The sequence below is a fragment of the Nerophis ophidion genome, linkage group LG15 (assembly GCF_033978795.1).
Source record: "Nerophis ophidion isolate RoL-2023_Sa linkage group LG15, RoL_Noph_v1.0, whole genome shotgun sequence".
In the NCBI taxonomy this organism is placed as follows: domain Eukaryota; kingdom Metazoa; phylum Chordata; class Actinopteri; order Syngnathiformes; family Syngnathidae; genus Nerophis; species Nerophis ophidion.
In genome coordinates this window covers 49,718,467-49,745,917 of record NC_084625.1, presented here as the reverse complement: position 1 = coordinate 49,745,917, position 27,451 = coordinate 49,718,467, and the positions used below count along the sequence as shown (strand labels likewise).

Below are 27,451 nucleotides of genomic sequence, written 5' to 3'. Positions count from 1 at the left end.
ATTTTGAATGGGAAAAATGTCCGGGAAAAACGGGAATTTTTGGAACTGGAAAATGAAGAAGGCAGAGCGCACCAAAATTTGGAGAAAAAGAAGAAGTAGAAGAATCACTAGATGAATTTAGGTGTAGAAAACTATGTAATTTTGCACATTTTCCGGAGATAGCCCGGAGTCACTGGTGTGTCTTATTTTTGGATGGATTTTTTTTTTTTTAATTGTTGAAGTCGAACATACAATTCCCAAACAGGCTGAATATTTTCAAGTTGAAACAGTTTGAGTCAAATGGAAAATGTGGATTTTAGAAAAATGTCCCATTGATTTCAGTGGGAATTTCCAAAACTTTAGGGAAGTTCAGGAAAAGCTTAATTTTTTTTGAAAATGGTAAAAAAAAAACTTGATCGATATGAATGGTTGGTGTTGAATTGACAAATGGTATTAGGCAATTCCTGGAAAATAGTAGTTAGAATTTCCAGGATGGTGGAATTTTGGATGGTATGAAATCGGTGTAAAATGGTGAAAGTTTGAAAAATGGCCAATTCATTTTGAATGGGAAAAATGTCCGGGAAAACCGGGAAATCTGGGAATTTTTGGAACTGGAAAATGTAGAAGGTAGAGCGCACCAAAATTTGGAGAAAAAGAAGAAGTCACTAGATGAATTTAGGTGTAGAAAACTATGTAATTTTGCACATTTTCCGGAGATAGCCCGGAGTCACTGGTGTGTCTTGTTTTTTGATGGATTTTTTTTTTTTTTAATTGTTGAAGTCGAACATACAATTCCCAAACAGGCTGAACATTTTCAAGTTGAAACAGTTTGAGTCAAATGGAAAATGTGGGGGTTGTGGATCTAAGAAAAATGTCCCATTGATTTTAGTGGGAATTTCCAAAACTTTTGGGAAGTTCAGGAAAAGCTTAATTTTTTTTGAAAATGGTAAAAAAAAACTTGATCGATATGAGTGGTTGGTGTTGAATTGACAAATGGTATTAGGCAATTCCTGGAAAATAGTAGTTAGAATTTCCAGGATGGTGGAATTTTGGATGGTATGAAATCAGTTGAAAAAAGTGGAAAATGGTGAAAGTTTGAAAAATGGCCAATTCATTTTGAATGGGAAAAATGTCCGGGAAAACCAGGAAATCTGGGAATTTTTGGAACTGGAAAATGTAGAAGGTAGAGCGCACCAAAATTTGGAGAAAAAGAAGAAGTAGAAGAATCACTCGATGAATTTAGGTGTAGAAAACTATGTAATTTTGCACATTTTCCGGAGATAGCCCGGAGTCACTGGTGTGTCTTGTTTTTTGATGGATTTTTTTTTTTTTAATTGTTGAAGTCGAACATACAATTCCCAAACAGGCTGAATATTTTCAAGTTGAAACAGTTTGAGTCAAATGGAAAATGTGGGAGTTGTGGATTTTAGAAAAATGTCCCATTGATTTCAGTGGGAATTTCCAAAACTTTAGGGAAGTTCAGGAAAAGCTTAATTTTTTTGGAAAATGGTAAAAAAAAAACTTGATCGATATGAATGGTTGGTGTTGAATTGACAAATGGTATTAGGCAATTCCTGGAAAATAGTAGTTAGAATTTCCAGGATGGTGGACTTTTGGATGGTCTGAAATCGGTTGAAAAAAGTGGAAAATGGTGAAAGTTTGTGTAAAATGGTGATAGTTTGAAAAATGGCCAATTCATTATGAATGGGAAAAATGTCCGGGAAATCTGGGAATTTTTGGAACTGGAAAATGCAGAAGGCAGAGCGCACCAAAATTTGGAGAAAAAGAAGAAGTAGAAGAATCACTAGATTAATTTAGGTGTAGAAAACTATGTAATTTTGCACATTTTCCGGAGATAGCCCGGAGTCACTGGTGTGTCTTGTTTTTTGATGGATTTTTTTGTTTTTAATTGTTGAAGTCGAACATACAATTCCCAAACAGGCTGAATATTTTCAAGTTGAAACAGTTTGAGTCAAATGGAAAATGTGTATTTTAGAAAAATGTCCCATTGATTTCAGTGGGAATTTCCAAAACTTTAGGGAAGTTCAGGAAAAGCTTATTTTTTTTTGAAAATGGTAAAAAAAAAAACTTGATCGATATGAATGGTTGGTGTTGAATTGACAAATGGTATTAGGCAATTCCTGGAAAATAGTAGTTAGAATTTCCAGGATGGTGGAATTTTGGATGGTATGAAATCGGTGTAAAATGGTGAAAGTTTGAAAAATGGCCAATTCATTTTGAATGGGAAAAATGTCCGGGAAAACCGGGAAATCTGGGAATTTTTGGAACTGGAAAATGTAGAAGGTAGAGCGCACCAAAATTTGGAGAAAAAGAAGAAGTAGAAGAATCACTAGATGAATTTAGGTGTAGAAAACTATGTAATTTTGCACATTTTCCGGAGATAGCCCGGAGTCACTGGTGTGTCTTGTTTTTTGATGGATTTTTTTTTTTTTTAATTGTTGAAGTCGAACATACAATTCCCAAACAGGCTGAACATTTTCAAGTTGAAACAGTTTGAGTCAAATGGAAAATGTGGGGGTTGTGGATCTAAGAAAAATGTCCCATTGATTTTAGTGGGAATTTCCAAAACTTTTGGGAGAGTTCAGGAAAAGCTTAATTTTTTTGAAAATGGTAGAGGGGTTGGTGTTGAATTGACAAATGGGGTAGGCAGGCCTGGTTATGAGTGGTTGATTTCCTGGAAGGTTAGATTTCAGATGGTGGAATTTTGGATGGTATGAAATCAGTTGAAAAAGTGGAAAAGTGGAAATGGTGAAGTTTGAAATGGCCAATTCATTTTGAATGGGAAAAATGTCCAGGAAAACCGGGAAATCTAGGAATTTTTGGAACTGGAAAATGAAGAAAGTAGAGCGCACCAAAATTTGGAGGAAAAGAAGAAGTAGAAGAATCACTAGATGAATTTAGGTGTAGAAAACTATGTAATTTTGCACATTTTCCGGAGATAGCCGGAGTCACTGGTGTGTCTTGTTTTTTGATGGATTTTTTTTTTTTTTAATTGTTGAAGTCGAACATACAATTCCCAAACAGGCTGAATATTTTCAAGTTGAAACAGTTTGAATAAAATGGAAAATGTGGGAGTTGTGGATCTTAGAAAAATGTCCATTGATTTCAGTGGGAATTTCCAAAACTTTTGGGAAGTTCAGGAAAAGCTTAATATTTTTGAAAATGGTAAAAAAAAACTTGATCGATATGAGTGGTTGGTGTTGAATTGACAAATGGTATTAGGCAATTCCTGGAAAATAGTAGTTAGAATTTCCAGGATGGTGGAATTTTGGATGGTATGAAATCGGTTGAAAAAAGTGTAAAATGGTGAAAGTTTGAAAAATGGCCAATTCATTTTGAATGGGAAAAATGTCCGGGAAAACCGGGAAATCTGGGAATTTTTGGAACTGGAAAATGTAGAAGGCAGAGCGCACCAACATTTGAAGAAAAAGAAGAAGTAGAAGAATCACTAAATGAATTTAGGTGTAGAAAACTATGTGATTTTACACATTTTCCGGAGATAGCCCGGAGTCACTGGTGTGTCTTGTTTTTTGATGGATTTTTTTTTTAATGGTTGAAGTCGAACATACAATTCCCAAAAAGGCTGAATATTTTCAAGTTGAAACAGTTTGAGTCAAATGGAAAATGTGGATTTTCGAAAAATGTCCCATTGATTTCAGTGGGAATTTCCAAAACTTTAGGGAAGTTCAGGAAAAGCTTATTTTTTTTTGAAAATGGTAAAAAAAAAAACTTGATCCATATGAATGGTTGGTGTTTAATTGACAAATGGTATTAGGCAATTCCTGGAAAATAGTAGTTAGAATTTCCAGGATGGTGGAATTTTGGATGGTATGAAATCGGTGTAAAATGGTGAAAGTTTGAAAAATGTCCAATTCATTTTGAATGGGAAAAATGTCCGGGAAAACCGGGAAATCTGGGAATTTTTGGAACTGGAAAATGTAGAAGGTAGAGCGCACCAAAATTTGGAGAAAAAGAAGAAGTAGAAGAATCACTAGATGAATTTAGGTGTAGAAAACTATGTAATTTTGCACATTTTCCGGAGATAGCCCGGAGTCACTGGTGTGTCTTGTTTTTTGATGGATTTTTTTTTTTTTTAATTGTTGAAGTCGAACATACAATTCCCAAACAGGCTGAACATTTGAACATTTTCAAGTTGAAACAGTTTGAGTCAAATGGAAAATGTGGGGGTTGTGGATCTAAGAAAAATGTCCCATTGATTTTAGTGGGAATTTCCAAAACTTTTGGGAAGTTCAGGAAAAGCTTAATTTTTTTTGAAAATGGTAAAAAAAAACTTGATCGATATGAGTGGTTGGTGTTGAATTGACAAATGGTATTAGGCAATTCCTGGAAAATAGTAGTTAGAATTTCCAGGATGGTGGAATTTTGGATGGTATGAAATCAGTTGAAAAAAGTGGAAAATGGTGAAAGTTTGAAAAATGGCCAATTCATTTTGAATGGGAAAAATGTCCAGGAAAACCGGGAAATCTAGGAATTTTTGGAACTGGAAAATGAAGAAAGTAGAGCGCACCAAAATTTGGAGGAAAAGAAGAAGTAGAAGAATCACTAGATGAATTTAGGTGTAGAAAACTATGTAATTTTGCACATTTTCCGGAGATAGCCCGGAGTCACTGGTGTGTCTTGTTTTTTGATGGATTTTTTTTTTTTTTTAATTGTTGAAGTCGAACATACAATTCCCAAACAGGCTGAATATTTTCAAGTTGAAACAGTTTGAATAAAATGGAAAATGTGGGAGTTGTGGATCTTAGAAAAATGTCCCATTGATTTCAGTGGGAATTTCCAAAACTTTTGGGAAGTTCAGGAAAAGCTTAATATTTTTGAAAATGGTAAAAAAAAACTTGATCGATATGAGTGGTTGGTGTTGAATTGACAAATGGTATTAGGCAATTCCTGGAAAATAGTAGTTAGAATTTCCAGGATGGTGGAATTTTGGATGGTATGAAATCGGTTGAAAAAAGTGTAAAATGGTGAAAGTTTGAAAAATGGCCAATTCATTTTGAATGGGAAAAATGTCCGGGAAAACCGGGAAATCTGGGAATTTTTGGAACTGGAAAATGTAGAAGGCAGAGCGCACCAACATTTGAAGAAAAAGAAGAAGTAGAAGAATCACTAAATGAATTTAGGTGTAGAAAACTATGTGATTTTACACATTTTCCGGAGATAGCCCGGAGTCACTGGTGTGTCTTGTTTTTTGATGGATTTTTTTTTTAATGGTTGAAGTCGAACATACAATTCCCAAAAAGGCTGAATATTTTCAAGTTGAAACAGTTTGAGTCAAATGGAAAATGTGGATTTTCGAAAAATGTCCCATTGATTTCAGTGGGAATTTCCAAAACTTTAGGGAAGTTCAGGAAAAGCTTATTTTTTTTTGAAAATGGTAAAAAAAAAAACTTGATCCATATGAATGGTTGGTGTTGAATTGACAAATGGTATTAGGCAATTCCTGGAAAATAGTAGTTAGAATTTCCAGGATGGTGGAATTTTGGATGGTATGAAATCGGTGTAAAATGGTGAAAGTTTGAAAAATGGCCAATTCATTTTGAATGGGAAAAATGTCCGGGAAAACCGGGAAATCTGGGAATTTTTGGAACTGGAAAATGTAGAAGGTAGAGCGCACCAAAATTTGGAGAAAAAGAAGAAGTAGAAGAATCACTAGATGAATTTAGGTGTAGAAAACTATGTAATTTTGCACATTTTCCGGAGATAGCCCGGAGTCACTGGTGTGTCTTGTTTTTTGATGGATTTTTTTTTTTTTATTGTTGAAGTCGAACATACAATTCCCAAACAGGCTGAACATTTTCAAGTTGAAACAGTTTGAGTCAAATGGAAAATGTGGGAGTTGTGGATTTTAGAAAAATGTCCCATTGATTTCAGTGGGAATTTCCAAAACTTTAGGGAAGTTCAGGAAAAGCTTATTTTTTTTTGAAAATGGTAAAAAAAAAAAACTTGATCGATATGAATGGTTGGTGTTGAATTGACAAATGGTATTAGGCAATTCCTGGAAAATAGTAGTTAGAATTTCCAGGATGGTGGAATTTTGGATGGTATGAAATCGGTTGAAAAAAGTGTAAAATGGTGAAAGTTTGTGTAAAATGGTGAAAGTTTGAAAAATGGCCAATTCATTTTGAATGGGAAAAATGTCCGGGAAAAACGGGAATTTTTGGAACTGGAAAATGTAGAATGTAGAGCGCACCAAAATTTGGAGAAAAAGAAGAAGTAGAAGAATCACGAGATGAATTTAGGTGTAGAAAACTATGTAATTTTGCACATTTTCCGGAGATAGCCCGGAGTCACTGGTGTGTCTTGTTTTTTGATGGATTTTTTTTTTTTTTATTGTTGAAGTCGAACATACAATTCCCAAACAGGCTGAACATTTTCAAGTTGAAACAGTTTGAGTCAAATGGAAAATGTGGGAGTTGTGGATTTTAGAAAAATGTCCCATTGATTTCAGTGGGAATTTCCAAAACTTTTGGGAAGTTCAGGAAAAGCAAAATTTTGGGGGAAAATGGTAAAAAAAAAAAGCTTGATCGATATGAATGGTTGGTGTTGAATTGACAAATGGTATTAGGCAATTCCTGGAAAATAGTAGTTAGAATTTCCAAGATGGTGGAATTTTGGATGGTATGAAATCGGTTGAAAAAAGTGAAAAATGGTGAAAGTTTGTGTAAAATGGTGAAAGTTTGAAAAATGGCCAATTCATTTTGAATGGGAAAAATGTCCGGGAAATCTGGGAATTTTTGGAACTGGAAAATGTAGAAGGTCGAGCGCACCAAAATTTGGAGAAAAAGAAGAAGTAGAAGAATCACTATATGAATTTAGTTGTAGAAAACTATGTAACTTTGCACATTTTCAGGAGATAGCTTGGAGTCACTGGTGTGTCTTGTTTTTTGATGTTTTTTTTTTTTAATTGTTGGAAAATGTGGGAGTTGTGGATCTTAGAAAAATGTCCCATTGATTTTAGTGGGAATTTCCAAAACTTTTGGGAATTTCAGGAAAAGCTTAATTTTTTGGGAAAATGGTAAAAAAAAAAACTTGATCGGTATGAATGGTTGGTGTTGAATTGACAAATGGTATTAGGCAATTCCTGGAAAATAGTAGTTGGAATTTCCAAGATGGTGGAATTTTGGATGGTATGAAATCGGTTGAAAAAAGTGGAAAATGGTGAAAGTTTGAAAAATGGCCAATTCATTTTGAATGGGAAAAATGTCCGGGAAAACCGGGAAATCTGGGAATTTTTGGAACTGGAAAATGTAGACGGTAGAGCGCACCAAAATTTGGAGAAAAATAATCACTAGATGAATTTAGGTGTAGAAAACTATGTAATTCTCACATTTTCCAGAGATAGCCCGGAGTCACTGGTGTGTCTTGTTTTTGGATGGATTTTTTTTTTTTAATTGTTGAAGTCGAACATACAATTCCCAAACAAGCTGAATATTTTCAAGTTGAAACAGTTTGAGTCAAATGGAAAATGTGGGAGTTGTGGATTTTAGAAAAATGTCCCATTGATTTCAGTGGGAATTTCCAAAACTTTTGGGAAGTTCAGGAAAAGCTTAATATTTTTTGAAAATGGTAAAAAAAAAACTTGATCGATATGAATGGTTGGTGTTGAGTTGACAAATGGTATTAGGCAATTCCTGGAAATAGTAGTTAGAATTTCCAGGATGGTGGAATTTTGGATGGTATGAAATCGTTTGAAAAAATTGTAAAATGGTGAAAGTTTGTGTAAAATGGTGAAAGTTTGAAAAATGGCCAATTCATTTTGAATGGGAAAAATGTCCGGGAAAACCGGGAAATCTGGGAATTTTTGGAACTGGTAAATGTAGAAGGTAGAGCGCACCAAAATTTGGAGAAAAAGAAGAAGTAGAAGAATCACTAGATGAATTTAGGTGTAGAAAACTATGTAATTTTGCACATTTTCCGGAGATAGCCCGGAGTCACTGGTGTGTCTTGTTTTTTGATCAACTCCATGTATTTCTAATGTCCGGGAAAAACGGGAAATCTGGGAATTTTTGGAACTGGAAAATGTCGAAGGTAGAGCGCACCAAAATTTGGAGAAAAAGAATCACTAGATGAATTTAGGTGTAGAAAACTATGTAATTTTGCACATTTTCCCGGAGATAGCCCAGAGTCACAGGTGTGTCTTGTTTTTTGATCAACTCCATGTATTTCTAATGTCCGGGAAAAACGGGAAATCTGGGAATTTTTGGAACTGGAAAATGTCGAAGGTAGAGCGCACCAAAATTTAGAGAAAAAGAAGAAGTAGAAGAATCACTAGATGAATTTAGGTGTAGAAAACTATGTAATTTTGCACATTTTCCGGAGATAGCCCGGAGTCACAGGTGTGTCTTGTTTTTTGATCAACTCCATGTATTTCTAATGTCCGGGAAAAACGGGAAATCTGGGAATTTTTGGAACTGGAAAATGTCGAAGGTAGAGCGCACCAAAATTTGGAGAAAAAGAAGAAGAAGTAGAAAAATCACTAGATGAATTTAGGCGTAGAAAACTATGTAATTTTGCACATTTTCCGGAGATAGCCCGGAGTCACTGGTGTGTCTTGTTTTTTGATCAACTCCATGTATTTCTAATGTCCGGGAAAAACGGGAAATCTGGGAATTTTTGGAACTGGAAAATGTCGAAGGTAGAGCGCACCAAAATTTGGAGAAAAAGAAGAAGTAGAAGAATCACTAGATGAATTTAGGTGTAGAAAACTATGTAATTTTGCACATTTTCCGGAGATAGCCCGGAGTCACAGGTGTGTCTTGTTTTTTGATCAACTCCATGTATTTCTAATGTCCGGGAAAAACGGGAAATCTGGGAATTTTTGGAACTGGAAAATGTAGAAGGTAGAGCGCACCAAAATTTGGAGAAAAAGAATCACTAGATGAATTTAGGTGTAGAAAACTATGTAATTTTGCACATTTTCCGGAGATAGCCCGGAGTCACTGGTGTGTCTTGTTTTTTGATCAAATCCATGTATTTCTAATGTCCGGGAAAAACGGGAAATCTGGGAATTTTTGGAACTGGAAAATGTCGAAGGTAGAGCGCACCAAAATCTGGAGAAAAAGAATCACTAGATGAATTTAGGTGTAGAAAACTATGTAATTTTGCACATTTTCCGGAGATAGCCCGGAGTCACAGGTGTGTCTTGTTTTTTGATCAACTCCATGTATTTCTAATGTCCGGGAAAAACGGGAAATCTGGGAATTTTTGGAACTGGAAAATGTCGAAGGTAGAGCGCACCAAAATTTAGAGAAAAAGAAGAAGTAGAAGAATCACTAGATGAATTTAGGTGTAGAAAACTATGTAATTTTGCACATTTTCCGGAGATAGCCCGGAGTCACTGGTGTGTCTTGTTTTTTGATCAACTCCATGTATTTCTAATGTCCGGGAAAAACGGGAAATCTGGGAATTTTTGGAACTGGAAAATGTCGAAGGTAGAGCGCACCAAAATTTGGAGAAAAAGAAGAAGAAGTAGAAAAATCACTAGATGAATTTAGGCGTAGAAAACTATGTAATTTTGCACATTTTCCGGAGATAGCCCGGAGTCACTGGTGTGTCTTGTTTTTTGATCAACTCCATGTATTTCTAATGTCCGGGAAAAACGGGAAATCTGGGAATTTTTGGAACTGGAAAATGTCGAAGGTAGAGCGCACCAAAATTTGGAGAAAAAGAAGAAGTAGAAGAATCACTAGATGAATTTAGGTGTAGAAAACTATGTAATTTTGCACATTTTCCGGAGATAGCCCGGAGTCACAGGTGTGTCTTGTTTTTTGATCAACTCCATGTATTTCTAATGTCCGGGAAAAACGGGAAATCTGGGAATTTTTGGAACTGGAAAATGTCGAAGGTAGAGCGCACCAAAATTTGGAGAAAAAGAATCACTAGATGAATTTAGGTGTACAAAACTATGTAATTTTGCACATTTTCCGGAGATAGCCCGGAGTCACTGGTGTGTCTTGTTTTTTGATCAACTCCATGTATTTCTAATGTCCGGGAAAAACGGGAAATCTGGGAATTTTTGGAACTGGAAAATGTAGAAGGTAGAGCGCACCAAAATTTAGAGAAAAAGAAGAAGTAGAAGAATCACTAGATGAATTTAGGTGTAGAAAACTATGTAATTTTGCACATTTTCCGGAGATAGCCCGGAGTCACAGGTGTGTCTTGTTTTTTGATCAACTCCATGTATTTCTAATGTCCGGGAAAAACGGGAAATCTGGGAATTTTTGGAACTGGAAAATGTCGAAGGTAGAGCGCACCAAAATTTGGAGAAAAAGAAGAAGAAGTAGAAAAATCACTAGATGAATTTAGGCGTAGAAAACTATGTAATTTTGCACATTTTCCGGAGATAGCCCGGAGTCACTGGTGTGTCTTGTTTTTTGATCAACTCCATGTATTTCTAATGTCCGGGAAAAACGGGAAATCTGGGAATTTTTGGAACTGGAAAATGTCGAAGGTAGAGCGCACCAAAATTTGGAGAAAAAGAAGAAGTAGAAGAATCACTAGATGAATTTAGGTGTAGAAAACTATGTAATTTTGCACATTTTCCGGAGATAGCCCGGAGTCACAGGTGTGTCTTGTTTTTTGATCAACTCCATGTATTTCTAATGTCCGGGAAAAACGGGAAATCTGGGAATTTTTGGAACTGGAAAATGTAGAAGGTAGAGCGCACCAAAATTTGGAGAAAAAGAATCACTAGATGAATTTAGGTGTAGAAAACTATGTAATTTTGCACATTTTCCGGAGATAGCCCGGAGTCACTGGTGTGTCTTGTTTTTTGATCAAATCCATGTATTTCTAATGTCCGGGAAAAACGGGAAATCTGGGAATTTTTGGAACTGGAAAATGTCGAAGGTAGAGCGCACCAAAATCTGGAGAAAAAGAATCACTAGATGAATTTAGGTGTAGAAAACTATGTAATTTTGCACATTTTCCGGAGATAGCCCGGAGTCACAGGTGTGTCTTGTTTTTTGATCAACTCCATGTATTTCTAATGTCCGGGAAAAACGGGAAATCTGGGAATTTTTGGAACTGGAAAATGTCGAAGGTAGAGCGCACCAAAATTTAGAGAAAAAGAAGAAGTAGAAGAATCACTAGATGAATTTAGGTGTAGAAAACTATGTAATTTTGCACATTTTCCGGAGATAGCCCGGAGTCACTGGTGTGTCTTGTTTTTTGATCAACTCCATGTATTTCTAATGTCCGGGAAAAACGGGAAATCTGGGAATTTTTGGAACTGGAAAATGTCGAAGGTAGAGCGCACCAAAATTTGGAGAAAAAGAAGAAGAAGTAGAAAAATCACTAGATGAATTTAGGCGTAGAAAACTATGTAATTTTGCACATTTTCCGGAGATAGCCCGGAGTCACTGGTGTGTCTTGTTTTTTGATCAACTCCATGTATTTCTAATGTCCGGGAAAAACGGGAAATCTGGGAATTTTTGGAACTGGAAAATGTCGAAGGTAGAGCGCACCAAAATTTGGAGAAAAAGAAGAAGTAGAAGAATCACTAGATGAATTTAGGTGTAGAAAACTATGTAATTTTGCACATTTTCCGGAGATAGCCCGGAGTCACAGGTGTGTCTTGTTTTTTGATCAACTCCATGTATTTCTAATGTCCGGGAAAAACGGGAAATCTGGGAATTTTTGGAACTGGAAAATGTCGAAGGTAGAGCGCACCAAAATTTGGAGAAAAAGAATCACTAGATGAATTTAGGTGTACAAAACTATGTAATTTTGCACATTTTCCGGAGATAGCCCGGAGTCACTGGTGTGTCTTGTTTTTTGATCAACTCCATGTATTTCTAATGTCCGGGAAAAACGGGAAATCTGGGAATTTTTGGAACTGGAAAATGTAGAAGGTAGAGCGCACCAAAATTTGGAGAAAAAGAAGAAGTAGAAGAATCACTAGATGAATTTAGGTGTAGAAAACTATGTAATTTTGCACATTTTCCGGAGATAGCCCGGAGTCACTGGTGTGTCTTGTTTTTTGATCAACTCCATGTATTTCTAATGTCCGGGAAAAACGGGAAATCTGGGAATTTTTGGAACTGGAAAATGTCGAAGGTAGAGCGCACCAAAATTTGGAGAAAAAGAATCACTAGATGAATTTAGGTGTAGAAAACTATGTAATTTTGCACATTTTCCGGAGATAGCCCGGAGTCACTGGTGTGTCTTGTTTTTTGATCAAATCCATGTATTTCTAATGTCCGGGAAAAACGGGAAATCTGGGAATTTTTGGAACTGGAAAATGTCGAAGGTAGAGCGCACCAAAATCTGGAGAAAAAGAATCACTAGATGAATTTAGGTGTAGAAAACTATGTAATTTTGCACATTTTCCGGAGATAGCCCGGAGTCACAGGTGTGTCTTGTTTTTTGATCAACTCCATGTATTTCTAATGTCCGGGAAAAACGGGAAATCTGGGAATTTTTGGAACTGGAAAATGTCGAAGGTAGAGCGCACCAAAATTTAGAGAAAAAGAAGAAGTAGAAGAATCACTAGATGAATTTAGGTGTAGAAAACTATGTAATTTTGCACATTTTCCGGAGATAGCCCGGAGTCACTGGTGTGTCTTGTTTTTTGATCAACTCCATGTATTTCTAATGTCCGGGAAAAACGGGAAATCTGGGAATTTTTGGAACTGGAAAATGTCGAAGGTAGAGCGCACCAAAATTTGGAGAAAAAGAAGAAGTCACTAGATGAATTTAGGTGTAGAAAACTATGTAATTTTGCACATTTTCCGGAGTTAGCCCGGAAGTCACTGGTGTGTCTTGTTTTTTGATCAACTCCATGTACTTCTAGCATGAAGCTCAGAGTGCTCTGAAAAAGGCTGAGTTGCAGAAGAGCCATCGTAAGGAAGAGTACGAAAAGGCCAAGGAGTCTGCCAGCCGGCTGAAGGAGGAGCAAGTGGGAGGAGCTGGAGGCGCGGTCTGGCTCAAACAACGAGAGAAGCGACGCCGGCTGGAAGAGGAAGCCCTGCAAAAGGTATCGTCCAAATCATTTTGGGTTTCAGCATCCGTGAATAAGAAGTTGTCCTTCCTCTGGCAGGATGCTGAGGCGAGGCAGCACTACGATGCGTGTTGCAACGACCTCAAGGAAAAGACGGTGGATCTGGCCAAAACCAAGAGTGACATCATCACCAAGCTCCGAAAGATGGTCTTCCAATGCGACCTCACCCTCAAAGCCGTAGGTTTTCTCCGACCTCGTGCCCCCGCCTTGGGAAGGTGGAAAGTGACGTGATGGGTACGGCTCACCTTGTTCTAGGTCACCGTCAACTGGTTCCAGCTCCAGCAGGCCCAGGTGGCGGCGCTCCCCGTCAACCACCGGAGTCTCTGTGACCACGCAAAACTGTACGAGCCCGGCCAGCGCTACGTCAAGTTTGTCCGGAGGGTTTCAGCCAATGGGCTGGATTCGTCGGGTGGAAGGTGAGACACTCAGACCATGTCCTTTTGCGTTTGTCTAAACTGTTTTTTTTTGTAGACCGCTAAAAATCCACACTTTGTGTTTCTGAACCAATTGTATTCAGTTGTTTTGTTCCATTTATTATTAGAAATCAACTGATCCTGATCATCGGATCGGATCAGAGGCGAGCATGCCAGAAAATAAACTATGTTTACCATTATCACTGGAGGACTAACTACATTTACCATTATCACTGGAGGACTAACTACGTTTACCATTATCACTGGAGGACTAACTATGTTTACCATTATCACTGGAGGACTAACTACGTTTACCTTTATCAATGGAGGACTAACTACATTTACCACTATCATAGGAGAACTAACTATGTTTACCATTATCACTTGAGGAGTAACTACCTTTACCATTATCACTGGAGGACTAACTAACTTTACCATTATTACTGGAGGACTAACTAACTTTACCATTATTACTGGAGGACTAACTATGTTTACCATTATCATTGGAGGACTAACTACCTTTACCATATCACTGGAGGACTAACTACCTTTACCATTATCACTGGAGGACTAACTATGTTTACCATTATCAATGGAGGACTAACTACCTTTACCATATCACTGGAGGACTAACTATGTTTACCATTATCACTGGAGGACTAACTACATTTACCATTATCATTGGAGGACTAACTACCTTTACCATTATCACTGGAGGACTAACTACCTTTACCATTATCACTGGAGGACTAACTATGTTTACCATTATCAATGGAGGACTAACTACCTTTACCATATCACTGGAGGACTAACTATGTTTACCATTATCACTTGAGGAGTAACTACCTTTACCATTATCACTGGAGGACTAACTAACTTTACCATTATTACTGGAGGACTAACTATGTTTACCATTATCATTGGAGGACTAACTACCTTTACCATATCACTGGAGGACTAACTACCTTTACCATTATCACTGGAGGACTAACTATGTTTACCATTATCAATGGAGGACTAACTACCTTTACCATATCACTGGAGGACTAACTATGTTTACCATTATCACTGGAGGACTAACTACATTTACCATTATCATTGGAGGACTAACTACCTTTACCATTATCACTGGAGGACTAACTACCTTTACCATTATCACTGGAGGACTAACTATGTTTACCATTATCAATGGAGGACTAACTACCTTTACCATATCACTGGAGGACTAACTATGTTTACCATTATCACTGGAGGACTAACTACCTTTACCATTATCAATGGAGGACTAACTACATTTACCATTATCACTGGAGGACTAACTGCCTTTACCATTATCACTGGAGGACTAACTACCTTTACCATTATTACTGGAGGACTAACTATGTTTACCATTATCACTGGAGGAGTAATTACGTTTATCATTATCACTGGAGGACTAACTACCTTTACCATTATCACTGGAGGACTAACTACCTTTACCATTATTACTGGATGACTAACTATGTTTACCATTATCACTGGAGGACTAACTACCTTTACCATTATCACTGGAGGACTAACTACCTTTACCATTATCACTGGAGGACTAACTACCTTTACCATTATCACTGGAGGACTAACTACCTTTACCATTATTACTGGAGGACTAACTATGTTCACCATTATCACTGGAGGAGTAATTACGTTTACCATTATCACGGGAGGACTAACTACCTTTACCATTATCACTGGAGGACTAACTAAATTTACCATTATCACTGGAGGACTAACTACCTTTACCATTATCACTGGAGGACTAACTACATTTACAATTATCACTGGAGGACTAACTACAGTTACCATTATCACTGGAGGACGAGAGGAAAAGTAATAGCTAACTAAGCATTGCTACACACTAGGGTTGTCCCGATTCCGATATTTTGGTACTTTTCTAAATAAAGGGGACAAAAAAAAGGGCATTATTGGTTTTATTTTAACAAAAAATATTACAAATATGTTTCTTATTGCTATAAGAGAACAATTTAGACCTTATTTTAACAAAAAAATCTTAGGGTACATGAAACATGTTTTTTATTGCAGTTTAGTCCTTAAATAAAATAGTAAACATACTAGACAACTTGTCTTTTAGTAGTAAAAATGGCATTATTGTCTTTATTTTAACAACAAACCTTAGGGTACATGAAACATGTTTATTATTGCAATTTAGTCCCTAAATAAAATAGTGATTAACTAGACAACTTGTCTTTTACTAACCTTCGAACAATGGGAGACCGGGCTTTCTGCTCCGCTGCTCCCAGTCTGTGGAACGCTCTCCCTGACCACCTGAGGGCACCTCAGACTGTGGATGCTTTTAAAAAAGGCTTAAAAACCCATCTTTTTTAAAAAGCTTTTCTATCGACATGCATGCTGGTTGTAGCTTTTGGGCTGTTTTTAGTTTTATATATATATATTTTTTATTATTACTATTTTTTTTACACTGTGGCACTTTGAGGTTGTTTGCTCAACGTAAATTGCTTTTTACAAATAAAATCTATTATTATTATTATTATTTTAGTAGAAAAAATGGCAATTTTGGCTTTGTTTTAACAAAAAATCTTAGGGTACATGAAACATATGTTTATTATTGCAATTTAGTCCTTAAATAAAATAGTGAACATACTAGACCACTTGTCTTTTAGTAGTAAGTAAACAAACAAAGACTCCTAATTAGTCTGCAGTAACATATTGTGTCATTTATACACCTATTATTTTGTCTACATTATGAAGGACAAGCTGTAAAAATTGATTGTAAATCTACTTCTTCATTCACTGTTAAAATCTGCTTATTTTCTCTTCTAACATGTTCTATCTACACTTCTTTTAAAATGTAATAATCCCTAATTCTTCTCTTTTTGGATACTTTACATTCGTTTTGGGTGATACCACAAATTTAGGTATCGATCCGATACCAAGTCGGTACATTCAAAGTCCTCATGTGTCCAGGGACATATTTCCTGAGTTATTAAACATCATATATATATATAAAAAAAATTGTGATGATAAAAATATCGATGTAATCATAGTACCATTGACTAAACACGCACTTGTACTTGATATCATTACATTTTTTAATAGGAGCCAACTTTTGCTTTTGTTCAGTTATTGTGCACCAGCCACTTTATTTACGTTAAAATAATTATTTGTCGCAGTCATCACCCCAACTTTATTACATCATCTGATGTACAACAATACTAACATGTTGTAAATGTAGTGAGGTAAGATTTATAAAAACGTATTATATCGTGTTTACTTACTTTCAAACATTTTCAATTCTGTAATCTATCGTCAACTTGATCGGGACTTTCACTAAATAATACATCAATTTAAAATATGGACTCGTCAGACCACAGAACACTTTTCCCACTTTGTATCAGTCCATCTTAGACGAGCTAAGGCCCAGCGAAACCGGCAGTGTTTCTGGGTGTTGTTGATAAATGGCTTTCGCGTTGTATAGTGGAGTTTTAACTTGCACTTACAGATGTAGCGACCAACTGTAGTTACGGACAGTGGTTTTGTGAAGTGTTCCTGAGCCCATGTGGTGATATCCTTTACACACTTTACTCGCTTTTTGATACAGTGCAGTGATTTCTCCGGACTCTCTGAACCTTTTGATGATATTACAGACCTCAGATGGTGAAATCCCTGAAATAAAATCTTGACTATAGGATTTCCTACAGTACTTTAGACCTTGAACAGTATTTAAGTATTAAAGTCCTTTGATGTCCGGCATAATCAAGGCTTGTAATGTGCATGTTGAGTTTAATAAGAATTGGAAACAATACATGCAGTATAGAGCGTTAGTGATAAGATGAGTTTGTTTGAAAAAAAAAAACAAACCCTAAACAACTGGAATGGTTGTCACTTCCTGTGGAAATTACCAACTTTCCTGAAATACCTTGAATCGTCGCATTTTGTTAAGCTACGCAAATATTTACCCTGTTCCTGGCTGTCCATCTTTGCATCCATAAGGCTGGCTTACCCACAACAACGTTGAAATTAGAGAGGCTTTTCCCCCCCATCCCCCGGCTCTGATTTCCTTGATCCGACGCTTCAGAGCTTGTGGAAATGGAACAAAGACGCACAAAAGGTTAAATATAGACGGCGGGCCTACATTGAGTACGTGGTTGATTGTGTAGTTTAGCACAGGTTTGAATGGTTGATATCAGCCATTATTCCTTTCACCAAATCCAACGTCATGAATATTCAAAGGACTTGCGACTTCCTCAAGAAATGCAATTTCAAAGATAGGACTGAAACGAACAATAATTTTGATAGTCGATTAGTCAACAATTATCTTCACAATTAGTCGATTAGTTGGATAACAAAGCGTAATTAGTACAGTGTAAAAATCATATATCTTGCCAGATTTTGTATTCCTGCTGTAGGAGCACTTGCACTCATTGGAGAGGAGCTACACTTCCATGTTTATATTATTTTGATCGTCGATTAGTCAACAATTACCTTGACGATTAGTCGATTAGTTGGATTACAAAGCATAATTAGTACAGTGTAAAAATCAAGTAGCTTGCCAGATTTTGTATTGCTGCTGTAGGAGCACTTGCACTCATTGGAGAGGAGCTACACTTCCATGTTTATATTAGAGCTGCAACCAACGATTTTTTTGATAGTCGATTAGTCAACAATTACCTTGACGATTAGTCGATTAGTTGGATTACAAAGCATAATTAGTACAGTGTAAAAATCAAGTAGCTTGCCAGATTTTGTATTGCTGCTGTAGGAGCACTTGCACTCATTGGAGAGGAGCTACATTTCCATGTTTATATTAGAGCTCCAACCAACGATTTTTTTGATAGTCGATTAGTCAACAATTACTTTCACGATTAGTTGGATAACAAAGCGTAATTAATACAGTGTAAATATCATATATCTTGCCAGATTTTGTATTCCTGCTGTAGGAGCACTTGCACTCATTGGAGAGGAGCTACACTTCCATGTTTATATTATTTTGATAGTCGATTAGTCAACAATTACCTTCACGATTAGTCGATTAGTTGGATTACAAAGCATAATTAGTACAGTGTAAAAATCATATAGCTTGCCAAGTTTTGTATTCCTGCTGTAGGAGCACTTGCACTCATTGGAGAGGAGCTACATTTCCATGTTTATATTAGAGCTCCAACCAACGATTTTTTTGATAGTCGATTAGTCAACAATTACTTTCACGATTAGTTGGATAACAAAGCGTAATTAATACAGTGTAAATATCATATATCTTGCCAGATTTTGTATTCCTGCTGTAGGAGCACTTGCACTCATTGGAGAGGAGCTACACTTCCATGTTTATATTATTTTGATAGTCGATTAGTCAACAATTACCTTGACGATTAGTCGATTAGTTGGATTACAAAGCATAATTAGTACAGTGTAAAAATCATATAGCTTGCCAGGTTTTGTATTCCAGCTGTAGGAGCACTTGCACTCCATTAGAGAGGAGTTACACCTCCATGTTTATATTAGAGCTGCAACCAATGATTTTTTTGATAGTAGATTAGTCAACAATTACCTTCACGATTAGTCGATTAGTTGGATAACAAAGCGTAATTATTATAGTGTAAAAATCATATATCTTGCCAGGTTTTGTATTCCTGCTGTAGGAGCACTTGCACTCAGAGAAGAGGAGCTACACCTCCATGTTTATATTAGAGCTGCAACCAACGATTATTTTGATAGTCGATTAGTCAACAATTACTTTCACGATTAGTCGGATAACAAAGCGTAATTAATACAGTGTAAAAATCATATATCTTGCCAGATTTTGTATTCCTGCTGTAGGAGCACTTGCACTCAGAGGAGAAGAGCTACACCTCCATGTTTATTTTTTAAACAGCTCAACACAAAAATGATACGAACACACTCTTAATGACAGTTGGAAAAATACCTGATAAATATCTCGCCAGATTTTGCATTTTGTACGAATACAGAATTTGTATTCGTACAAAAGAGAGCAGCTACACTTCTATGTTTATATTAGAGTTGCAACTAACAATTATTTTGATAGTCGATTAATTAACAATTATCTTCACGATTAGTCGGATAACAAAGCGTAATTAGTACAGTGTAAAAATCATATATCTTACCAGATTTTGCATTCCTGCTGTAGGAGCACTTGCACTCAGAGGAGAGGAGCTACACTTCCATGTTTATATTAGAGCTGCAACTAACGATTATTTTGATAGTCGATTAGTCACAATTACCTTGACGATTAGTCGATTAGTTGGATTACAAAGCATAATTAGTACAGTGTAAAAATCATATAGCTTGCCAGGTTTTGTATTCCTGCTGTAGGAGCACTTGCACTCATTGGAGAGGAGCTACACTTCCATGTTTATATTAGAGCTGCAACCAACGATTTTTTTGATAGTCGATTAGTCAACAATTACCTTCACGATTAGTCGATTAGTTGGATAAACAAAGCGTAGTTAATAAAGTGTAAATATCATATATCTTGCCAGATTTTGCATTCCTGCTGTAGGAGCACTTGCACTCAGAGGAGAGGAGCTACACTTACATGTTCATATTAGAGCTGTAACTAAAGATAATTTTGATAGTCGATTAGTCAAAGATTATCTTAATGATTAGTTAGATAATAAAGCTTAATTAAAAGTATAAAAATAATGTGTAAGTTTTACTAGTCAGTAGAGCAAAATAATAAATAGTAGATCATGTGATTCAGTTAAATCATCTACAACAAAATTGTTACTTTACTTTATTTAGTGATGTAAGAATTAAGCGTCCAAATTTTGCCTATTATTATTGAAACAGCATGTTGGTGTCTTGCGAGATTTTGCATTTTGTACGAATACAGGATTTGTATTCCTGCTGTAGGAGCACTTGCACTCAGAGGAGAGGAGCTACACTTCCATGTTAATATTAGAGCTGCAACTAACGATTATTTTGATAGTTGATTTGTCAGATAGCGTACACATTTAATATCTCTAACTTTTCCATCGACTTTGTGATTTAGGGCTGTATAAATAAACATTGATTGATTGATCGATTACCAAACCGGAACCCCTCAACGCCTTAACTGCGCCTAGTACCGCAGGATTAGGTCTCTGCTTTTTGCAGATGATGTGGTCCTGATGACTTCATCTGGCCGGGATCTTCAGCTCTCACTGGATCGGTTCGCAGCCGAGTGTGAAGCGACCGGAATGAGAATCAGCACCTCCAAGTCCGAGTCCATGGTTCTCGCCCGGAAAAGGGTGGAATGCCATCTCCGGGTTGGGGAGGAGACCCTGCCCCAAGTGGAGGAGTTCAAGTACCTAGGAGTCTTGTTCACGAGTGGGGGAAGAGTGGATCATGAGATCGACAGGCGGATCGGTGCGGCGTCTTCAGTAATGCGGACGTTGTACCGATCCGTTGTGGTGAAGAAGGAGCTGAGCCGGAAGGCAAAGCTCTCAATTTACCGGTCGAGCTACGTTCCCATCCTCACCTATGGTCATGAGCTTTGGGTTATGACCGAAAGGATAAGATCACGGGTACAAGCGGCCGAAATGAGTTTCCTCCGCCGTGTGGCGGGTCTCTCCCTTAGAGATAGGGTGAGAAGCTCTGCCATCCGGGAGGAACTCAAAGTAAAGCCGCTGCTCCTCCACATGGAGAGGAGCCAGATGAGGTGGTTCGGGCATCTGGTCAGGATGCCACCCGAACGCCTCCCTAGGGAGGTGTTTAGGGCACGTCCAACCGGTAGGAGGCCACGGGAAAGACCCAGGACACGTTGGGAAGACTATGTCTCCCGGCTGGCCTGGGAACGCCTCGGGATCCCCCGGGAAGAGCTAGACGAAGTAGCTGGGGAGAGGGAAGTCTGGGTTTCCCTGCTTAGGCTGTTGCCCCCGCGACCCGACCTCGGATAAGCGGAAGATGATGGATGGATTGATCGATTGACGCAGCTTAAGTTATTTTAGGCATGTGCTTACGAACAAGGATGACTAATTCATTCATAAATATTTATTTGTACTCTACTGCGCATTCAGCTGTTACAAAAATTGTAATGCTGTCTATTTAAAAGAAATGGAAGGCAAAGTGATAAAAAAACAAAAAACAATTAACCTTGTTTTATGTATTAAAAAACTGTTAAAATAGCAGCAATGAAAACAAACCTAACTACCTCAAAAAGAAAATAGTTTTGTGATGTTTACAAAGTTGCACACTGGTGTATTGACTATTGATCAACTATACCGATATAATTGTCGGCAACACATTTTTTTGTCGACAAATGGTTGTAGCCCGACATGTAGAGCCTGGTTGTTCATGTCATGGATTTCTCCTCGCCAGAATGTCTCCCACCAACCGCACACCGATCGGCAGCCGTTCATCCTCCACTAACCTGTCGCAAAGCTCCGTGACCTCCGACCTCCTTGGTGTGGACGAGGTGGACGGGTCCAGCAGCAGCCCACGGCCCAAGATCATGAGCGCCGATGCCCAAGGTAGTCTCAGCGGATTTTGGAGCAGCGCCACCTTTTGAATTGACCAGAGTCACTGAGGGTTTGAAGGCTCGTCTGGTTTTCCCAAGCAGCACCTCGGCGCCACTCCGCCAATTTGACGAGCCAGGGCGGGGGGATGTGGAGCGACTCGGAAAGCGCGGGAGGGAGCAGCGAGTCCCGGTCCATTGACTCGCCCACCGCCAGCCCAGGTAGGGACCTGCAGGCACATGATCACAATAATGACATGCAAACCCCGTTTCCATATGAGCTGGGAAATTGTGTTAGAGGTAAATAAAAACAGAATACAATGATTTGCAAATCCTTTTCAACCCATATTTAGTTGAATGCAAGATATTTGATGTTCAAACTCATAAACTTTATTTTTTTTGCAAATAATAATTAGTATTCAGAGGTGGGTAGAGTAGCCAGAAATTGTACTCAAGTAAGAGTACTGTTACTTTAGAGATTTATTACTCAAGTAAAAGTAAGGAGTAGTCACCCAAATATTTACTTGAGTAAAAGTAAAAAGTATGTTGTGAAAAAACTACTCAAGTACTGAGTAACTGATGGGTAACCTGATTACGGCAACAAGTAATGCACAAAAACATAAAAATAGCAATGAGCAAATTCAGAGCCAGGAATATCTCTTAAGCAACTAAAACAATAATATGTATTAAATAATAGTACATTAAAATAAAATTAAAAAAAATGGCACATTGAGCCACAATAACTTAACAGCACCATAGCCTCAGTAGGCATTCATTGATTGATTGATTGATTAAAACTTGCATTAGTAGATTGCACAGTACAGTACATATTCCGTACAATTGACCACTAAATGGTAACACCCCAATAAGTTTTTCAACGTTTATCAATTACTTAGTAAATGACCAAGTCGAGGTGATCTACCTCATATATACATATATATATATATACACACACATATCATTTGTATATATGTTAGGGCTGGGCAACGATTAAAAATTTTAATCGAAGTTAATCGCACTATTTCTCCGATTAATCACGATTAACTGCATTGTATACGCAAAGCCCAATAATGAATTCAAAAGTAGTGTGTAGTGCACCTTTATTGGAATATTCTCCCACATGAACAAAAGCGCCAAAACATTTGTTGTGCAAACACAATTTAAATCAGTCCTTGTTAAACAGTAGCAGTTAAGTAGCATATTTTATGAAAATCAACTCCAAAAATGTAAATACAAACATTTAAGCTTATTGCCACTGCCAGGGTATTTAAGTTATCCTGTTTGTTATGGAAAATAAATATAATCTACATACAAATCTCTGAGCCACAATCATAACATCTGAACAGGCAATTTCTGAGGTAACAGCAGGAACATTTTTTTTTTTTATCAGGGATCTTATGTTTAAAAAACCTATATTATAGGTAGTGGGCTGTTTTAGGGAATTTTTGATCAAATTATCCGTAGTAGCAATATTAATAATGTGTTTATTCTGCGTAGTGCACTTAAAATAATTATGACCATATCTAGGAATTGATATGATGGGAATTTTCCGATTGTTTGCTTGGTGCTTTGATAAACTGAAGGCATCATATACATGGTACTATATTGTGGTGTTATGAGCCAGGGAATTAAAGAACTACCCTACCCAGCATGCAACAGGAGTGACCAGCATGCGCGGTAGTCCGGTATAGGTTGTGTGTCGCCATGACAGCATCCTGTATGTTGTGATATGCACGCTCTGAAAGTAAACGTTAAGAACTCAGCCAACACTCCTGGTCTGCATTATTCATGAATAGACAGACAACACATATACTCCGCTGCTTCACAGGCCGCTGGATGTAGCCGGCAAAGTATTCCCATGCTAGCTAGCCGGTCTAGCAAGCACGCCTCATTCAGTCCAAAACGGCCCGATCTATCCACATCCAGAATTGTCTGGCGGTCGTAAGTGATCCCGGAGTGACCACGCTGTAAGCCAGCCATGACATTTGCAGAATTGTCCGGTATTTTTGCCAAATGTTCCATCTTTACCAAGAGCCCCTCCACGCCGGGCGACGCCATCTGGTTAAGAAAAGGCGTTAACAAAATAAAAGCAGTAAACAACATACGCAAATGTGCGATAAAATAATTGTCGGCGTTAATAGATTGATGAGTTAACTCGTAATTAACGCATTAATTTGCCCACCCCTAATATATATATATACATATATATATATATATATATATATATACATACAGTATATAATTTATATTTATTTATTTTGTCGTTTTTGTTCACATGTTGAAGGTGTTTTAATGAACATACATGCATGTTTAACATATAGATTCCTATCTTTCATGAAGACAAGAATATAAGTTGGTGTATTACCTGATTCTGATGACTTGCATTGATTGGAATCAGACGTCCACGTTTTCAAATGGAGGAGAAATAAAAAGTTCCTCTTTTCTGTCTAATACCACATGAAAGTCGTTGGTTTTTGACATCTTATCTGTCCAGCTTCCATATTCGTTTTTATACACTTTACAAGAAATACATTGGCGGCAAACTCTGTAGCTTGCTTCTACTGAGGTAGCATCTCGAACTGTTACCGGGAGGGCATTCCAGAGTACTGGAGCCCGAACGGAAAACGCTAATTATAATTATGTATTTATATATATTAATAGATGACTGTGCAGATAAATATATTGCACTTTTTCCACATGCGTCCACGTTTATGGATGTATGTTATATTGTCTTTTTTATTCCAGCGAGTGAATCCGTTTTGGGGGGGAGTTGAGGGGATCATTTAATTATGATGCGTTCAAGAGTCAAGTGGATTGGATTGGAACAGGATTAAAAAGTAGCATCCCCCCCAAAATGTCACCCATGGATTTGGGAGGATCATAGGATTGGATCACTTTGGCTTTTGGTAGTCGTTCATCATTCCACGGAGGTGTGAATCACCTGCAGTCCCCTGTAGGGACACCACTTAAGACCCCGCCCTTGGACTCTAGTGGGCCTTAAATTCAGAGATCAAAGTGAACTGGTCTGCAAAGATGTGGACTCATTGGTGTGTTTTGCCGCTCTGTCCAGGAGACTTTATGAGGAAAATCCCCAGAACTCCCTCCACTGGCACCATGTCGTCCGCTGACGACTTGGATGAGCGAGAGCCCCCGTCGTCCTCTGAGAACTGTAAGTCTTGGCCTTCTCTCCACATGCGGGACTCGCTTGTAACTGTTTTTTTTTATTCCCCCCAGATACAAGTGAAGTGGTCATGGAGGACGCCAACTCTCCGGGTCCTTTTAGAAACACGCAGATGTCCAAAGCTGCTCAAACCCACAAGCTGAGAAAGCTCCGGTCGCCTTCCAAGTGTCGAGAGTGCGATAGCTTCATCGCCTTCCAAGGAGCCGAGTGTGAGGAGGTAAACTTCCATATTTAACTTTTATTTTTATTTTTTAAAGCCACCAACAGGACGGATGGAGTCGTTAACCACGTTTAGGACTGTTAAGTACAATCAGTAGTCCAGATTATTTATACAGTGTCATAATCACATCACTTATGCAGACCAAACAAAAGAGAAGGACCACTCCTGAAAAGCAGGATCCAGACTGGAAATTTATTATTATTGTTTTTATTGTTATTATTTAATAGTATTAATATTATTATTATTATTAGTATTATATGTGTGAATGGCCAAACATTCACACATAAGGTTCCATACACAAAATGTATTTATTATTATTATTACTAATTGTACAATGATTATTATATTTATTGTACAATAATTATTATTATATGTGTGAATGTCCAAACATTCACACATATAAGGTTCCATGCACAAAATGTATTTTTTATTATTTTTATCATTATTAACGGTGTAATAATTATTATTATATGTGTAAATGTCCAAACATTCATACATAAAAAAACTACACCAATAAACAATTTATTAATATTAATATTAAGTGTGAAAGCTCCAAACATTCACACATATAAAATTCGACACCAAAAAATTATTCATTAGTATCAATTATATTTTTGTAGAATGTGTGAATGTCCAAACATTCACACATAAGATTTTACACCAGAAAACTATCTATTTATTATTATTATTATCATTATCATGTGTGAATTTCCAAACATTCACACATTTATTATTATTATTAATGTTATTATTTAATAGTATTAATATTATTATGTGTGAATGCCCAAACCAAACATTCACACATATAAGGTTGCATACACAAAAAGTATGTATTTTTATTATTATTAGCATTATTAACTGTACAATAATTATGTGTAAATGTCCAAACATTCATACATTAAAAAAAACTACACCAACAAACAATTTATTGTTATTAATATTAAGTGTGAAAGCTCCAAAAATTCACACATATAAAATTCTACACCAAAAAACTATTTATTATATTATTATTAAATGTGTGAATATCCAAACATTCACACATAAGATTTTACACCAGAAAACTATTTATGTATTATCATGTGTGAATGTCCAAACATTCACACATATAAGACTCTACACCAAAAAACTATGTATTTATTATTTGCATCGTCATGTGTGAATGTACAAACATTCACACATATAAAATTCTACACCAAAAAAGTATACATTTATTATTATTAATGTTATTATTGTTATTATTTAATAGTATTAATATTATTATTATGATTATATGTGTGAATGTCCAAACATTCACACATATGTGAATGTTCAAACTTTCACACATATAAGATTCTACACCAAAAAACTATCAATTTATTATTATTAATTTTATTATTGTTATTTAATAGTATTACTATTAATGTGTGAATGCCCAAACATTCTCACATATAAGGTTCGATACAAAAAAGTATGTATTTTTTATTATTATTATCATTATTAATTGTACAATAATAATTAGTATTATATGTGTGAATATCCTAACATTCATGCATTAAAAAACTACACCAACAAACAATTATTATTATTAATTTTAAGTGTGAAAGCTCCAAACATTTACACAGATAAAATTCTACACCAATTTTTTTTTTATTATTATCAATTATATTATTGTTAAATGTGTGAATGTCCAAACATTCATACATAAGATTTTACACCAGAAAACTATTTATTTATTATTATTATTATCATGTTGGAAAGGTACAAACATTAACACATATAAGATTCTACACCAAAAAACTATGTATTTATTATTATTTGCATAGTCACGTGTGAATGTCCAAACATTCACACATATAAGATTCTACACCCAAAAAACTATCCATTTATTATTATTAATTTTATTATTGTTATTATTTAATAGTATTAATATTATTATATGTGTGAATGCCCAAACATTCACACATACAAGGTTCCATACAAAAAAGTATGTATTTTTTGTTATTATTATCATTATTAATTGTACAATAATTATTATTAAATGTGTGAATGTCCTAACATTCATACATAAAAAGAACTACACCAACAAACAATTTATTATTATTAATATTTAATAGTATTAATATTATTATATGTGTGAATGTCCAAACATTCACACATTTAAGGTTCAATA

General features: G+C 36.5%; 1 protein-coding gene across 5 annotated transcripts in view; it reads left to right on the top strand.

Moving 5' to 3' along the window:
* The window catches only part of arhgap29a (Rho GTPase activating protein 29a), a 162,077-nt gene that overhangs the window by 102,877 nt on the left and 31,749 nt on the right, over positions 1-27,451 (top strand). For 4 of the 5 annotated variants that reach the window (XM_061922338.1, XM_061922335.1, XM_061922340.1 and 1 more), the window contains 7 exons: positions 12,815-12,997; positions 13,061-13,198; positions 13,277-13,437; positions 21,766-21,917; positions 22,004-22,123; positions 24,972-25,070; positions 25,136-25,299. In XM_061922338.1, the coding sequence (XP_061778322.1) occupies positions 12,815-12,997; positions 13,061-13,198; positions 13,277-13,437; positions 21,766-21,917; positions 22,004-22,123; positions 24,972-25,070; positions 25,136-25,299 (1,017 nt within the window). The remainder of the gene's footprint in view (positions 1-12,814; positions 12,998-13,060; positions 13,199-13,276; positions 13,438-21,765; positions 21,918-22,003; positions 22,124-24,971; positions 25,071-25,135; positions 25,300-27,451) is intronic. The other variant, XM_061922336.1, reaches the window with a different exon arrangement.